This window comes from Notolepis coatsorum (assembly GCF_963971535.1).
Source record: "Notolepis coatsorum genome assembly, chromosome: 11".
In the NCBI taxonomy this organism is placed as follows: Eukaryota; Metazoa; Chordata; class Actinopteri; order Aulopiformes; family Paralepididae; genus Notolepis; species Notolepis coatsorum.
Window position 1 is genome coordinate 23,780,543 of NC_140175.1, and position 17,267 is coordinate 23,797,809.

General features: G+C 40.6%; 2 protein-coding genes across 3 annotated transcripts in view; both read left to right on the forward strand.

Moving 5' to 3' along the window:
• Positions 1-393: 393 nt before the first annotated feature.
• Positions 394-12,507, forward strand: cfap53 (cilia and flagella associated protein 53; the record flags this gene model as incomplete). The annotated part of the gene is made up of 8 exons (XM_084324827.1): positions 394-465; positions 5,207-5,442; positions 5,807-5,980; positions 6,574-6,877; positions 9,657-9,875; positions 11,155-11,371; positions 11,552-11,654; positions 12,159-12,507. 8 exons carry the CDS (start codon positions 394-396, stop codon positions 12,403-12,405), a joined length of 1,572 nt encoding a protein of 523 aa, XP_084180953.1. The 3' UTR covers positions 12,406-12,507.
• A 1,894-nt stretch (positions 12,508-14,401) lies between these two features.
• The window catches only part of myo5b (myosin VB), a 134,199-nt gene continuing 131,333 nt past the window's right edge, over positions 14,402-17,267 (forward strand). Inside the window, exon 1 of one of the 2 annotated variants that reach the window (XM_084324581.1) lies at positions 14,402-14,505. In XM_084324581.1, coding sequence (XP_084180707.1) covers positions 14,476-14,505 — 30 coding nt within the window. In that variant the 5' untranslated portion in view covers positions 14,402-14,475. Of the gene's footprint in view, positions 14,506-16,246; positions 16,654-17,267 lie in introns of those variants that run through there. The other variant, XM_084324582.1, reaches the window with a different exon arrangement.

Here is a 17,267-nt window from a genome sequence, read left to right on the forward strand (position 1 = left end):
GGGATCTACCGAGGCACCTCTTCCTTGTGGTGAAAGCGAGAAGGAGGAGAGCAGGTGACCACACACCTGCTTATGAAGGTAAGCTGATGAGGGGTGTGGTCAGACTAATACTGGTATTAGAGGTACATTTGTGGTTTATTCAGTACGCGTGCACGTACGCGAGATAGTGCAGTAGCGATGCCAAGCTAAGCCACTAACGATACAGAACTGTCTGGCATTTGAGCACGGCTGTGTTACCCCAGAATGTATTGTTTTGGTTTGGGTTTGGTTGTTCCAATGGACATGTCTGAAAGAGGGTGTGTGAATAGGGAGAAGAATGATACTTTAAACTTTATTTTTATTTTTATGATGATCTTAGGTACTGATGTTTATTTATTCAAGTAATTATCTGCCATGGAATACTGGATCTCTAAAATGTCTTCTCACATATGGGCGCGCTGTCTTACTGGTGATGAGGCAGTGACGGTAACAGCCGGACGTTGGTTGCCATTCAGACATGGATCCAAATTCTACCCTGGTCTTTTAACTGACTGACCTCCATAAATCTGCCTGGGGAATACACCCAACTGAAGATGAAGAGGTTCTGCAAAACACTAAATGAGATAATCAATGGGGTCACAGAATAATTAATTGCCTGGCATTTTCTGTGTCACAAAACATTTAGTTTATTTAGGTTATAATTACTTTTTGTTTATTGCTATGCAATACGCCTGAATTATTGTCAAAACAGATTCTGATGTAAAGATTGGTTTGGACCAAACAACGATAACGTTCCTTTATATATATATATATATATATATATATATATATATATATATATTGCTTTTGTTCTTTTAGTCTAGGCAGCTGGAATTACTTTGCCTTATTTAAATTTTTTTATTTTACATACAGAGTTAGGAAACTGACATCAACTTTATCCGACCATAATACCATAATACACAGAGAATATCTCCATGAGTATAGAATTGTAATGGTACAAATGTGCATGTTGTGCCACTGCTCATCAAATCTAAATATGGGTGGGGGGAGGGGCCCAGTGGATTCATCAACTCTTCCTTAAAACGGATTCTTCCTTTTGCACTTTTGCGTCCTCTGTGGCCTCATCTTACTCTTCCCATTTGCTGCAAAAATAAATGGTAGCGATATGATAAACGGCAGTCTACATTTCGACATGTCTTCTTTATTAACTTCCCATGACTGCCCTGACTCACGCAAATAATGACAACTTTTAGCGGGAACTTCCAGTTGGGAACAAAGAGGGCCAACTGACATTTTTAGGAGGCGTTCTAAAGCTATTCAGAGCAGCAAGAAAAGTAATAACTTAATATTTAACTTTTGTGTACATGTTGAGCGTCTTGAAAACATGAGCGCCTTCTTATTCAGTTGTGTTGTAAGTGGACTTACAATAATTAGCTTCTCTAAAGCACTGTACTGAGAGCAGAACTTGTGTGTCTGTGTCGTAATAAGAGTACGAGACTACGGAAAATAACAGTGTTATTTATATTTTTCCCCGAGAGAGCATTTTCAAGAAGTTGTACATAAATATGTTTATTTGAGTTTTCTCTCTAATCTGTGGTTTCCCTTGTACAGTATATGTGTTGGCATTACAGGCCATGAAAAACAATTGATTAAAGGGATGCATTGATAATAAAAAATATTCATCAACATTTCACCTGTTTTCTGATATTTTGATGTATGAAGTTTGTAGTTTGGGGCGTCCCTTGCTTCTTAACACCCCCCCCCCCCCTCTCTTTGTCTCTCTCTCTCTCTCTCTCTCTCTCAACCTCTCTCTCTACCCAACCTCCTGTTGTGTGACTGGGAGACTTGTGTGACTTGTGTGACTGGGAGACTCGTGTGACTGGGAGACGTGGTAAATACACAGGTCACAACATGTTTACAGGAACGTTTGGGAGTTATATCTTGATTGTATTTGGAGTATATTTCCTGACTGTAGTGAACTAGGCTAGATGTCTGCCCCACTTCCAGTGATGAAGCTAAGCTAGGCTAACGGTCCAGGCGTTCCCTAAGCTCAATGCAATTGCAGAGAGACGAAAAAGGTATATCTTCTTGTCTAACTCCAGGGAAGATGTTAAGCTAATTTCCCAAAATGTTGGAGTTTTCCTTTAAACCCAGATTCGGTTCAAACAAGGGACTAAACACGTTTCTCAATTATGCCACATCAAAGGACAAAAGGTTATCAATAAATTACAATTTGGTCCAACCAAGACCAAACACTGAAAATGGTTGCACTGAAAGGCAATTCTAAATGAAATATCCACAAATATGTACATATATTCTTTAATAAATGAGAAAACTTAAGAGAACATTAACTCTGGTCATTTCATTACATCATTTGTCCTGTGGCATCTGGTCTTGTAACTAAATATTTCTTATTACCTATATTTATTGTCTTTCTACTTCCATGCCTATACCTATACCTCCCCTCTCCCTTGCTGCTGTGACACCTGAATTCCCCCAAGGGAATCAATAAAGGAATATCTTATCTTATACAAACAACCAGCTAGGCATCTTGACTGTCTGAAGGTAATCAAAATGCAATCTTCAGTATCTGCTGTGTTCAGTCCTGTTTCACAATGGAAAATGACAGAAAGATCTTATGCTAAAGCTAATATGGCTCAACATGACATAATGCACTTATTTTCTCCTCATCACAATGTGTTGTAGATGTTCTCCCTCTCTGGTGTCTTGGTGGGAATAATAATTTGCCCTCTGATAATGATATTTCAGTTGAAAGAAAGAAAAATTGCAATCAATAAACAACAGTATCACACCTGAACTCACAACAGACAATACGATTGAATCTAATCGAATACATATGGCCTTTTCTACTAAGGCAATGTTATCTTTGTGTGTGTTTGTCCTTGTTTATTGAAAGATACATGTGAGAAACATAATATGTAAAATATATTCACTTGAGGAAATTATCAAAGGACTTTAATTAATGAAGATGAAAATATCTAAAATCACTGTCCACATTCAATTGATAATGTTGCAGTTTTGAAGTCTATCCAGTAGGGGTCGGTAGCATCTGCACTAAGCGGACAAGTCCAACCCCTATGTTTGTAGTTAGTTACCATGGTAATATTAAACATATGGGATCACGTTTACCGATGATCCACTCAACTGCTCGTTTAATGCAAAAAGAACAATACAAGTAAAGACCAACATTCATCGTTTGCATTTGAAAATGTTGGCTAGTCAAAAAACAAAGCCTCAATGCCGGAAATTCACTGGACCAACACCTCATTCGGGTGCAATGGTGAGTGACACTATTATCTCTGATGGACAGCTGTAGTAAACGTCTTGAGTTCGAATAGAGATAACGTTACGTTAACATTTCCAAGAGAAAAAAAAATATCAGCACACTATTATTTTATAACATATTAAAATAAATGGAGGACAACCAGTGGCGAGATGCGTTTTGGGAAACCTGCCCTAACGTTAATAGCTGCACTGCACGATTACCAAAAAACGATGCTGATTTATTTATTGATTGATTGATTGATTGATTGATTGATTGATTGAAAACTTTATTAACAGATTGCAGAATGGGTACAGTACAGTACAGCTCAATACATACAATTGTTAAGGGGATGCAGACCAGAGAAAGACTTTCGTCTTGTTTACATCAGGGTCCCCCATTTTCATTTCATCATAACATATGACATACAGACATACAGATAGACAGTACTGCTACATCTATACATTTATGACATACCAGATTTGCAAATACAGTACTGTTTGTGATACAAAAAGAGTCCAGAAAAGAGATATACATTTGACGTAGAAACTGTACAGGAGGTTGGGTAGGTGGGGTGGGGGGGGGACTGTACATTGGAGGTGGTTGGGTGGGTGGGGTGGAGGGGGGGGGGGGGGTTGGGTAGGAGGGGTGGGGGGGGACACTGTACAACTGTACAAGCAAAACCATACTTGGTCATTTACTGTACATTGGAGGGGGTTGGGTTAGGACATTTACAGGGGCCAGTTTCGAATTGCAGTCTCCCGTAGGTGTTCTTTGAGAGTGTTTTTGAAAGTGGGTAGTGATTCACATTCCTTTACAGCTTTTTGCACATAATCTCAAAATAATCGAATCCAAAAACTCTAACCAGTTTTGCACACATTCATTTAGTTTGACGGTTATTGAGAGTAAATTAGTTGGAATATGGCCACCAGTGATGTCATTGGGGACATTGAATCCTTGTAGCAATACATTGTTTTACAGGGATTGATAATACCTTATCATTTAATGGAGCTGTAATTAGCTCCATGGATTCAATGTCTCTGATGACATCACTGGTATTGATATTCAAACTAATTTAATCTAAATAACTGTCAAACTAAACGAATGTGTGCAAAACGGTTTCGTTTTTTTTATGTGAGTGAGATTATGTACAAAATAAATCAGCATTGTTTTATTTTTGGTGAAGTGCCCTTTTTAAAGGTGTTTACTTTCCAAATCAATAATTCCAATATGTTATTTCCATGGCCTAGGAAAGTTCAATCAACATTGGGAACATAAGATACTCTCTCCCAAAGCCAGAAACCAGAGACATACAAGTCAAACTTGTGATGTCATCAGGTATAAAGTCTGGAGCTGCTCCATTGACAATGAATGGGAGACGTATTTGTGGACCCACATAATTTTGGTTTTCTTTTTTATACCCAAATGAGCTTTATTATCTAGTAGTAACAATAACATGTACATATACTCAGAACATTCCCCTGGGTGCTCTCTCTCTGTGTCTCCTATACCATCTCTCTCAATTCATTGTCTATAGAACAGCTTCAAACTTAATACCCGATGACATCGCAAATATGAGTTTAGAGTTGTTTATGTTCACTTGCATTTTTGGACTGTCTAAGACCATAGGAGTAACATATGAATTCTGAAAATGGGCGTAGTTACTGTTAGCTACAATTAACAGGAGATGGAGCTGTTGCTTTAAAAAATTCAATAAATTGTTATTGGGATATTAAATATGACAGGAGATATTGCTGGTTCCCTGCTGTATTATGTGATGGTATACGTTCTGTGATATCATATATAGCTAAGAGAGTGTAGCGTTATACATATAGAACCGGAGGCCAGCAACGGGAGATAGAGCTGTTGCTGTCAGAACTTTGCATAATCTAAAGTTACTGAACGATAATTGCTTGTGTAAACTCACCACCACTCTTATCCAAGCGGGAAAGGTTATCCTCATCAAGGCCGCCGGAGCACGTTACCCTGGGCCTGGACAGGAGGAGACGGGAGGACGCCAGAGACCAGCTTACGGAGATCATCAAGTACCAACAGACTTGTGACCTGAGGACCACCTGGGAGAAGACAACTGATCGCCGCATCATACTGGGAACCATTGACAGACGGGTCAAAGATGCTATGGTCCAGTATGAGATCGGCATCGACGAGAGGAGGGACAGGTCTGTCTTATTAACCGCCACAGTCGCTTACTAAGGCATATCTGAATTTCTGCAGTTTACCCGTCAACTAAGATAAGATAAGATATTCCTTTATTGATCCCCTTGGGGAATTTCAGGTGTCATAGCAACGTGGGGGGGATGGGGGGGTACAGGTATGGGCATGGTAATAGAAGACATAAATATAGGCAATACAATTATAGTAAAGCTGAAAATAAGTGTAAATAATATAATTAACTCTGAATATAAGAATATGAGCTTTTAAACAGTGTAATCAAAGGTGCAAATGAGGGTCTGTATATATTCCCTATCAATTATATTATACGTTACAATAAATACAACACTATCCATCTTTTCTCTCTCCCAGGCTGCGCACCATGTTGGAGGCAGAGGAGCAAGAGCACCTGATGGAGTTGGAGGGCAAGCAGGAGACCGTGTTGGATAAACAAGCCAGGATGCGAGAGAGAGTCAGCGCTCTGCGGGAAAGGAGGGAGAGTGAAAGACAGCAGCTGGTTGCAGACAAACTGGAGCAGCGTTTCAGGTAGAAGCCTAAGAGGAAGGATTATCTCTGGAAGAAGTCACTGTGTCTGACATGTGTTGGTGACATGGTTGGTGGTTCCGTTTAGCTTGACGGGTAGAGCATGGCCCACTGGGGCCACCCATACGAAAAGCTATCATGGCAGCTTAATTAATGGTATTTTCAGTTTTACCATGATGCCAGCCATTGTATAAAAAATTTACCATGGTACTGCCATGGCAAAAGTCATGTATCACCATTGTACCATTTTTGTACTCATCTAATACCATGGTATAATGTAATAGTTAATTATAAACAATATTATGATGTTGTTTACACTGTTTATTTTTTCCTCATATTTTTATATTCACATTTAATTGTATTTCCTATATTTATGTCTTTCTACTCCCCATGCCCTCCCCCATCCTACTATGATGCTTGAATTTCCCCCAAGGGGATCAAGAAAGGAATATCTTATCTTATCCTATCTTATCTTTAATACCATGGTACTTCTTGGGAACCCATACAAAAGATGGTACTGAAATGCTCCAAAAGATCCAACGAGATGACTCCTTCTATTCACACGCTCACGTTCACGACATGGACCCCCGTTTCAGAGAGGAGAGCGAGGAGCTGCGCACGGTGGGGTTCAAGCGCAGACAGGACGAGGTTTGCACGGAGCGTGCGGCGCAGATCCAGGACAGGAGGGAGATGTGTCAGCAGCAGCAGGAGGAGGAGAGGCTCTTCGCAGGGCAGTGGGACGACGATCGGCGGGCCAAGGAGGAACGAGAGAGCCGGGCCCTGGAGAAGCAACGCCGGGGGAACCAGGAGCAGCTGGGCCACCTGAGGGCCCAGATGGAGGCCGCCGAGGAGCAGAGGCGGCAGGCCAAGCAGCTCAAAGAGGAGGAGGCACAACTCCTGGTGAGCAGGGTTTCCCCCAGATTTTTCAAGTCAAGTCAAGTCAAATGTTTTTATAAAGCACATTTAAAAACAACCCACGTTGACAAAAGTGCATATAAAAAGAAAGAAAGAAAAACATAAATTAGATAAAAAATAGATTCAATTTGTACCGCACTTTATATTCGCGAGAATCTCAGAGTGCTACAGGAGATAATAGACAAAAAGTTAAATGAATAAAACAATTAAAATGAATAAAAACAATTAAAATGAATAAAACAACCAATGAAATGGAAGAACATAAAAGTAAAATAAAATAAAATAATAATAAAATGAATAGAAGTAAAAATAAAAGTAAAAGAAAGATTCAGGCAAAAGCCTTGTTAAAAAGAAATGTTTTAGGCCCCTTTTAAAAGCCTCGACGGATTGTGGTGCTCTCAGGTGGATGGGGAGAGCATTCCAAAGTCTGGGTGCGGCAGAGCAGAAGGCTCGATCGCCCATGGTGTGCAGCTTAGTCCTGGGGGCTTTGGGGAGGTAGGCTGTGCCGGAGCGGAGGGAGCGTGAGGAGGACTGGGGGGTGAGGAGTTCCTTGAGATAGGCAGGGGCACCACCGTGTACGCACTGGTGAGTGAGGAGGGAGACCTTGTACTCAATCCTGTGTTCCACGGGGAGCCAGTGAAGGGATCTGAGGGTGGGGGTGATGTGATCATATTTGCGCACCCTCATCAGGATCCTAGCAGCGACATTCTGGATGGTTTGCAGTTCGTCTATAGAGAATATGATTAGATTAGATTAGATTCAATTAAAATGTATTAATTCAAGTTTCTTTATTAGTTGTCATACAGAAGTACAGAATACTTTTATACAAAATGCTTCTCTCTGTTACGCTCCAGAGACTGTGCTAGGCAAAAATAGATAAGTATAAAATAAGTATAGCAAGTATAAAATAGAAGTCAAGTACGTAGACAAAAGTGTTCAGTATATACATATATACAATGCTCAATGTAGAGTAGAAGTAACTGAGTTACCATACAATATACTATACAGTGCAAAGCAGAAGTGGGATGAGGTACAATTTAGGTACAATTTACAGTAAGGTGTAATGAGGTATGGGTTGTAGTGCAAATTCTTTACCAATAAATATAAAGTGTGCTTAGGTGTTCTAAAGTGGTTAAAGTGGGTGCTGCAGTGAGTTGTTTGTTTAAAGTGAGTGTGTGCGTGTGGATGTGTGTGCTGTGAGTGCATTTGATGGTTGTTACATAGTGTTATTGTTCGTTGAGCATCCTGATGGCCTGGGGATAGAAGCTTCTTCTGAGTCTCTCTGTGCTTGCCATGATACTCCGGTATCGCTTGCCTGACCGCAGCAGTTCAAAGAGGCAGTTGTTTGGGTGGCTGGAGTCTTTGATAATTCTCTTAGCCTTGCCCATGCACCGCTTGTTGTAAATGCCCTGGAGAGTGGGAAGCCCCCCTCCAATTGTGCGTTCGGCTGAACGGGCCACTCTCTGCTACGGTCTTGTGCGGTGCTATTCCCAAACCAGGAGGTGATATTGCCAGTCAGGATGCTCTCTATTGTGCATGAGTAGAAGTTCTTAAGGATCTTCTGACTGACTTGGAACTTCCTTAGGCGCCTGAGGAAGTAGAGGCGTTGCCGTGCCTTCTTCACAACACTGTCAATGTGTGTGGTCCATGTCAAGTCCTCGGATATGTGGACTCCGAGGTACTTAAAACTGTTCACTCTCTCAACCGGTGCCTCGTCGATGCTGAGGGGGCTGTAGTCTCTGACCCCCGACCTCCTAAAGTCCACAAGCATCTCCTTTGTTTTGCTGACGTTCAGGGAGAGGCTGTTCTCTTGACACCATCCCGCTAGAACCTTGACCTCCTCCAGGTAGGCCCTCTCTAATAATAATAATAATAATAATAATAATAATAATAATAATAATAATAATAATAATAATAATAATAATAGATTTCATTTATATAGCACACTTAACTCAGTGAGCTCTCAATGTGCTTCACAGCAGAAGGAAAATAAGATTAAAAATAAAATAAAAGGTTTAAAACATGAAAACATTCAAATTAATAAAATAAAAACATATGAATAAAAATGTTTAAAACATAAAAACATTTAAAATTAATAAAATAAAAAACATAAAACATAGGAGCAGATTAAAAAACAGGCCCTAGTGGAAGGCAGAGTAAAATAAAGGGGTTTTAAGGCGGCTGGCCTTGAAGGCAGCAAGGGAGACTGAGGCCTTGATGGACCCCCTTGATGTATTGTCATTATACAGGCATCTCATAGGCATCCAACCTATGTAACAGTAAAGTGCAATAGTAGGCCCAATATACAATGTACAGGTGATTAAACTGCGTATAAAATATATAAATTAGTAATAATGAGTATAGTGCTAATCAGATGTATGTACAGAGTTGTAGTATTAATATGTACAGTGAGTGATACAGGTATAAAGACACTAGTAGTCATACTGGCCAGCAGCATAACGAGTAAGAGTATAGCTAAGGGTTATGTACAGATATAGATATAGTATCTACAGATATGTAAAAAGAATTATATGCAGGTATGTGGATAGATATACAGTAAGAATAAAAAAATATATATATGGTACTGTATATACAGCATTATTGTACATGTACATGCTATCGTACAGAGTCATATGTGTGATGATGGCATGATGGATGACGTTCTCGAGGTCTTTGGATGAGATCTTTAATCCATGGAATATCCGCGGACGTCTCTCCAGTAGTAACTCCTGCCCTCTCTTTCTCCTCTCGCCTTGCCTTCCAGCGGGAGCGGAGGGAGACGCTGCGCCTGGAGGAGCAGCGAGAGCAGCATCAGAAGCTCCAGAGTCAGGAGGCGCGGCGCCGGCAGCTGGACAGGGGCATGAGGCTGAAGATGAAGCGCCTGGCCAGGGAGCAGCAGGACGAGCTGGTCGTGGACATGGGCATCCTGCAGCAGCTGCTGGCAGAGGGCGCGGACGAGAAACAGCTCGCCTCCGAGAAGAAGGTGGGGGGGGATTAGAAACGGAAGGAGCACAGCGGATCAGACTGATTCAACTCCACTTGTTTTCTTTTAACCCTTTCACTGCCACACGACAGCCGGTTAACCCTTTCACTGTGACAATACAGAAGGTTAGCCCTTTACTATAACACAACCGACGGCGATGCTCCATCATTAGCATCATTAGCCCCGCGGATGCTAATGATGGAGCATCGCCGTCGGTTGTGTGATAGTAAAGGGTTAACCTTCTGTCGTGTGGCAGTGAAAGGGTTAAATATACTCGACATACAACTCACATAGTACTGTAGGTCGTAGGCCGATCGATGGTCATAAACATTCCTCTCTCAGCATTTATTCATGCTGGTTTGAGTGGCCTCACTTTTCAGTAAATGCCCTGCTTCACACCTTGCCTAACGAGGTCTATCCAGAAGAAAATATAAGCATACTGTAAGCAACAGAAAAATATATTCATATACTTTGGCATCAGCACTAGATTTGAATACCTTCGGTATGACTGCATTCATTTGTAGAAGAACAACAAATTGCCCTATTTCACTATAATGTTAACAGAATGCCTGACAAAGAGGTGTTTGCTATTCTTAGCTATTGTAATGGCTGTTTGGTCATTTAAGAGACAATGCTCAGCTATGGAGTTTATCCACTGATACTACAATCACTACAGTTTAATCAAGGCTCTATGCAACACAGCTTTGCAAAACACAGAGTAGTTTATTGGTTAAGCTTTCGGTGCAAGCTTAACCAAACTACACTGTTCATAATAACTGTACGTAATAACACGATAGTGAAATAGGACAACTGGGGATAAATGTATTACACTTTTTGTCAAAGAGACAAACAACATTTTGCATAGGGCCCCCAAAAAGCTAGAAACGGCCCTGCTCAAGACACAGGGATCCCACTCATTAGACTGGGATTCTGAGTCAAACCTGGAGAATTTACTAAAATTACCAAATATCCTGGAAAAAAAGATCTACAGTATGTTGTCCTGGAAATCTTCAATTGTATTTTAGCCCCTTATTCAGATCTGTAAACCTAGGTGATTATTTAGTTTGAAACTTGACTGTTGCTGGCCTCCTCCTGTTGTAACATGAACCCGGCATTATTAAATAAGGAGGAATAAAACTGGGGTTAAACGTGTTGATATAGGCCCACCGGTAAATCATATAACCGTTTGTGAGCAAGTGCTGTCCTGGATTGTAAAAAAAAACATCTATGGGATGCTGTAATGCACACTGTTGATTGTGTGTGCGTTTGTTCTTCTCAGATTGAGCTGCGCGAGAAACAGCAGAAGTACCATCGGTACCTGGCCGAAGAGCTGGAGGTGCAGAAGAGGGAGGAGGCCGAGACAGGGCAGCTGGTGGAGGCAGAACTGGACTCCATCTTGACACGCAGGGAGCAGAAGAGCCACGTGGAGCGCGAGGCCAGGAACAGGCTGATGAAGGACGTGATGGAGACACGCCGCCTGCAGATCCAGGAGAAGTGTAAGGCCCAGTGTAGTTCTCTCTGTGGATCTTTCACGCGTCATCACAATCTTATGATCACATGCTTTGTACACGGTTTGATCCTGTGTGTGTGTGTGTGTGTGTGTGTGTGTGTGTGTGTGTGTGTGTGTGTGTGTGTGTGTGTGTGTGTGTGTGTGTGTGTGTGTGTGTGTGCTATAGTGGATCTCAACATGCAACAACAAATCCAGCTGGCCCAGGAGAGAGACAAGTTGAGCAAAACCATCCTGGAGAATGAACTGCTGGATGCGGAAGAGAAAAGACGGTAAGCAACTATATGAGGAACAACATGATCCTCAAAAGACACAAGATTCCTCTTTTACTTTCTCTTTCTTTCTTGCTCCCCTCTTCCTTGAATGAATGAATAGTTTATTTCGAACAATAATCAAGAAATAACTATGTAAAAGAAAATACAAAGATAATTTTCTGTGAAAAGAAAAAATAAGAAACAAAACAAACAAAAAGTATCTTGTCCAAGATGAAGAAGCAATTAGCTTATTGCGTCATATCCCTTATTGCAATCAACAGTTCAAACAGTGTTACATTTTCTTACAACAAAATCATCTGCAAACAAAGTATATATATCAAGTTAATATATAATCATTATTACTGTTAATAAATCATAGTTGTTTTACAACCAATAGACTACTGTCCATCCAGTAACTTTAGAAAGCAAAAGGTATCTATGCTGACTAGATCTACTTTTATCGCCGAGGATAACGCTGCATGTCAATGAAAACGTTGTCACTGCTGTGTATCGTCCCTGCAGTCACAAACAGATATGTCACGAGTACCAGGCGGACCTGGTGGCTCAGATGGTGTGGCAGCAGCAGCTGCGGGACGAGGAGAAGACCGTGACGGAGGAGGAGCACCGGGGTTGCCTGGCCGTCCAGGAGCAGTATGACAAGAAGGTCCAGGTCCTCTCCGGCATCGACTCCCACGCCGCGGCCGTCCACCAGTTTAGAAGAGCCGAGGCCTCCGGTTCCAGACCTCGACCCCGGCTCAGCCTGACCTAATCGAGCCAAGTGAACGTATATATGCATGGCCAGGGACATCGTCAACACCCCACAGAGATTATATACCCACACCAAAACACTCATCGCTAATTAAAGGAACACGCCAACATTTTGGGAAATTAGCTTATTGTCTTCTCCAGAGAGACAAGAAGATAGATACCAGTTTCCTCTCTGTGCGTTCAGTAGAAAGCTATCTGGTTGCACGTTAGCCTAGCTTAGCACAAAGAATGGAAGAGGACAGTGCCGGTTAGCCTTTGGGAGAGGTGTTAGTTGGACAAGGCTAACCGGCATTCATTGATTGTGCTAAGATAGGCTAACGTGCAGCCAGATAGCTTTCTACTGAACGCACAGAGAGGAAACTGGTATCTATCTTCTTGTCTCTCTCTGGAGAAGACGGTAAGCTAATTTTACAAAATGTTGGCATGTTCCTTTAACAACCACACATCTCCAGACAACGCGTTGCTTTCGTCCCTCTTATACCTGTATGATTCTGAACGCAAATAAAATACTGTGTGTTTGCTCACAGTGATGAGTCTTTCTTTTCTGTACCTTTTCCTGTTCCAGATTACTTGATTTGACAAAAGCAAAAATGTCATGAACATATTTCTCTGGCAGATAGAGGTGTATCATACATTTACATATAATTGCCATTGTTTAAGACAGGTATAACTTGTTGGGTAATACAGAAATTTCCCAGTGCACATTGTTACTAAATTACAGAGGGTGGAGGTCATTCTGGGTAAACGCCTGCTTTTGGTATTGTGTTGTTTGGCAATAACATTACACCTAATCAGGCTTGCCAAACAATGCAATATGCTTGAATTCATTTTGAATTAATATTCATATTAATAATATTGATATAATAATAATACACTTTATTTGTATAGCACCTTTCATACAATAATTTCAGATCAAAGTACTTCACAACAGTAAAAAAAAAAAAAAAAAAAAAAAGGAAGGAAGAAGAAGAAGAAAAAAGACAAAGTCAAAGTAAGACAGAACACCAAATCACAGTTCTTCATTTAGGAACTAACATCCCAATAGGCCTCTTTGTTTACGGTTTGAATGTCACACATATAGACAATTTAAGTAATAAAAGAGCAGCAAAAGAGTGCAATAAAACAGTTAGTAAAATAGAATAGACAGTAAAATAATGCAATAGTGCAGTTCTGAATTACTGTTTAAACAGACAGTCTTTCCTGTTTGATATCCACACAGCTTAAAATCGGACAGCCTTTCTTCCTGTTTGATACCCAATTTGACCCTTTGAACCGCCCTCTCAGATATAGCATGATACAGATGTGTCTTCAAGTGAAATTAAACCAACTTGAATGTCTTCTTTATGGTTTACAATCTGACATTTACTGCATCCTAATCCTGTCAGGTAAACAACACGCTGTCAGTCTGACTGAATGTAAAGTAGTGTCATCATGATCAGGAAACGCACCCACTCAAAAGACTGAGTCATGTTAACTAACGTTGTTCAAACCCCCTAAGCCTTAGGGCCTAAGGGATTAGTCAATGACTGCCTAAGTGACTAAATAGTCTACGCTGTTACTATGGGTGGTAATAATAATGTTATTTTCTGTTTGCTGAGGAAAATGTTCCATAAGCACTGAGTGAATAGTGTGTCTCTGTTTCATCTAAATATCAAGTCAGTTTAATATGGAACATCACATTCTTAGTGTGTGACTCGTTTCAGTACACGGTATACAGAATACATCGGTTTATTGGATTTGTTTTCTCACAACCTGTGTCCTATACTGTGCCCAGATTATTGTGGTGAAAAGATAATCGGTCTGTAGTCTCTATGGCTTCTTTTCAGATTCCATCCAGGAAGGTGTACTCAGTCAACACCTCATACCTGCAGAAGGAGTGGTTTGGGAGTGGAGGCATTGCCTGATGCAGGGATATTGTAGTTGCTCAGACAGGTTTGAAAAATTGCTCAATCTGTGACTCCAGTGCGCGGCTCAGAAGAGCATATGCTCTATAAATGGCTATAGTCTTCTGTGAATGGAATAACAACCCTTTTAACTGCGTACCAAAGGATCAACTGTTCCGAAGCTCAAGATGACGGCCGCTTATGAACTGTATTGCAAGGTAACACTATTTCAAGGAGGTGCTTCTGAATGTTTTTTTTTAACTAACAACCAGAATAGGATAGACGCTTTACTGGCAGCTTGTGCTGTAAAAGATGATGTAATGTGAATGAAAAGAATATTTCTTCCTTGAAACTTCTCCCAGTATGCCTTGACTTGTTATACAGTGGGGGGAGATCAGGAGACCTGGAAACAATTTAATTCATTTTGACCTTGGTGTTTCACCTAATTGCCTATCGGATCATTGCTTTATTTACATTGCCCAATATAACCTCCTAGTGCAGAGGTTCTCTAGTGTTCATGTTAATGACCCCAAATAAATACACACCAGATCATGGATCCCTCACGTGTGAATATATATTTTTGTTGATTTAGTAGAGAGAGAACAGAATTGCAATGACTGTAGCTGACTGTAGGTGGGGAGGTAAGGAAGGGCACAGTGGAACCTATGAAACGTCATGCATTCTGCATGTCATTGTTCTCCAAGTCATTAGTGAATGAAAAAGTTGTAAACATGTTACTATTTTTTTATGACCCAATTTGGAAACCACTGGCTGAGTAGGCCTATAAGGTGTGATACATTTTTACATATCGGTAGATACTTTATCTATATCTGTACATATCCCTTACCTACTCTTACTAATTACGCTGCTGGTTAGTGTCTCTATACCTGTATCACTGACTGTACATATTAATACTACAACTACATTACATACATCTGATTTGCACTATACTCACTAGTACTAATTAATATATTTTATACCCAGCCTAATCACCTGTACATTGTATAATATTACAATTACACTTTACTGTTACATTTGCACTCTGGTTAGATGCCAAACTTCTTTTCGTTGTACTGTACTTGTGCTGTATAATGAAAATACATTTGAATCTAATCTAATCTAAAGAATCCTTGTTCAAATTAGACAATGTGTTGACTTTAATAGTACCTGTATACTTTAACCTGAAACTGCAGTATATACATACTGTATATGTTTCGAGAATAAATAAAGGTTTGAATATATTTATACTTTTGGTATAAAAAGACATTATACCAAAATAACCAAATACAAAACTTTACCTATTTGTAAAATTAATTTAATATAATTAGGGTTACATTCATATACTGTCAAAGGAGTCACATTTGAATAGCCCACCCATTTTCTCTCCCACCCACCCACCCCCTCCTAATGTACAGTCCCCTCCCCATCATATGTATATACTCTGTCAGGATCTAGGAGTAACAGTACGGTATATTGGAATACCGTTTATGTCACAAATGTATCAGTACTAAATACCTGTATGTCCCTATGCCATAAATGTCATGTATGTTGTGTATGTCATAAATGTCGATATGAATTGAAAATGGGGGACCCTGATGTAAACAAGACAAACGTCTTTCTCTGGTCTGCATCCCCTTAACAATTGTGTGTATTGAGCCGTACTGTATTGTACCCATTCTGCAATCTGTTAAATAAAGTTTTCATTAATTCATTCATCATTCATTCATTCATTCATTCCCAACGGATTGGACCTTGCTATTGTTGCAATACTCTGACAGTCCACTGGGTGTCGCGTGCTGTCTGTACAGGGGAGACGAAACTTGCCAGTGGTCCCCATGCGGTTCAGTAATTGCCACTCAAACACACAGAGTCCGTGGATACCGCGGACAGGAAGTAACAAGGACCGCGTCAGGAGGCATACTTCAGATTTTAGTTGTATTGTCAATGTTACCGTCTTAATGGAAAGTAATTTGGACTTTTCGTCGTTGTCCGAATGCTGGACCTAATTGCGTAAAATTGCGGGTGAAGTCGACAGACCACCACATAGCAAGCTAATGAGCTCTTGGGGGAAATAGAAATACACCTGCCGTGCAGTAAACACCGTCACCGAGACAAGAGGAGAAACCGTTGGACGTCACCTCCGCGAAACAATTACTCAACTCCGCCGGCGGACGATCGTTATTATGGAAATATGTGGACCATAAAAAAGTTGTCAAACCTTTGACCTCATTTTGGAGGTTACAAAAAAACTTTAAGAAGAAGGATCGACAATGATGTGATTCTGCCACGGCAATGTGACATTTCAAATGTGGGTTTTCGGTAGATCTACGACCTGAACAATGTCCGTGAACGAGTTATACACAAAGGTGAGTGGCTCATCGAAGCGGTTGTTGTGGCTTGCTTTGCTTTACAAATACTTTGCGTCCAAGTAAAATAATAAGATTTACAGAATTGGTTACCGCCGGTGTGTGTTCCCAGCCTGTTCCCAGAGGACGGACAGGTGCAAAGACGAAGTCGGCAAGTTTACTTCTGTCCTTAGTTTACTTGTACTCTGTACTTGTACATACAGTAGCTAGGAGACACAGTAGTGGCATAATGCTAATTGGGGGAAATCTGTCCTACAAGACCAACTTGGTAATACTGCAAAACAAATAATTGCAACATTTTCGAATAATGGGATTTGGGATTTGAACTGGAGCATGTTCTTCTAGCTTTATGTAACCGGTGAATGCTGAGTAAGCCAAAAGACACGCCAACACACTTACCGTGGGACACAGTCAATATGTGTGAATATGAACAGTTGTCTTAAAAAAGCAATAGGCCATTGAATCGGTTCTCCGTTGACCGATGCATGTTGTAGAGCTGTTCCAGTGAGTAGGAAACTGACCGTGTGGATTCACGAGTTTGTTTGAACAATGAGGTTTATATATCATAGAAGTGACAACACAGTCAAATCACTCTACTACTACAAAGCTCCACT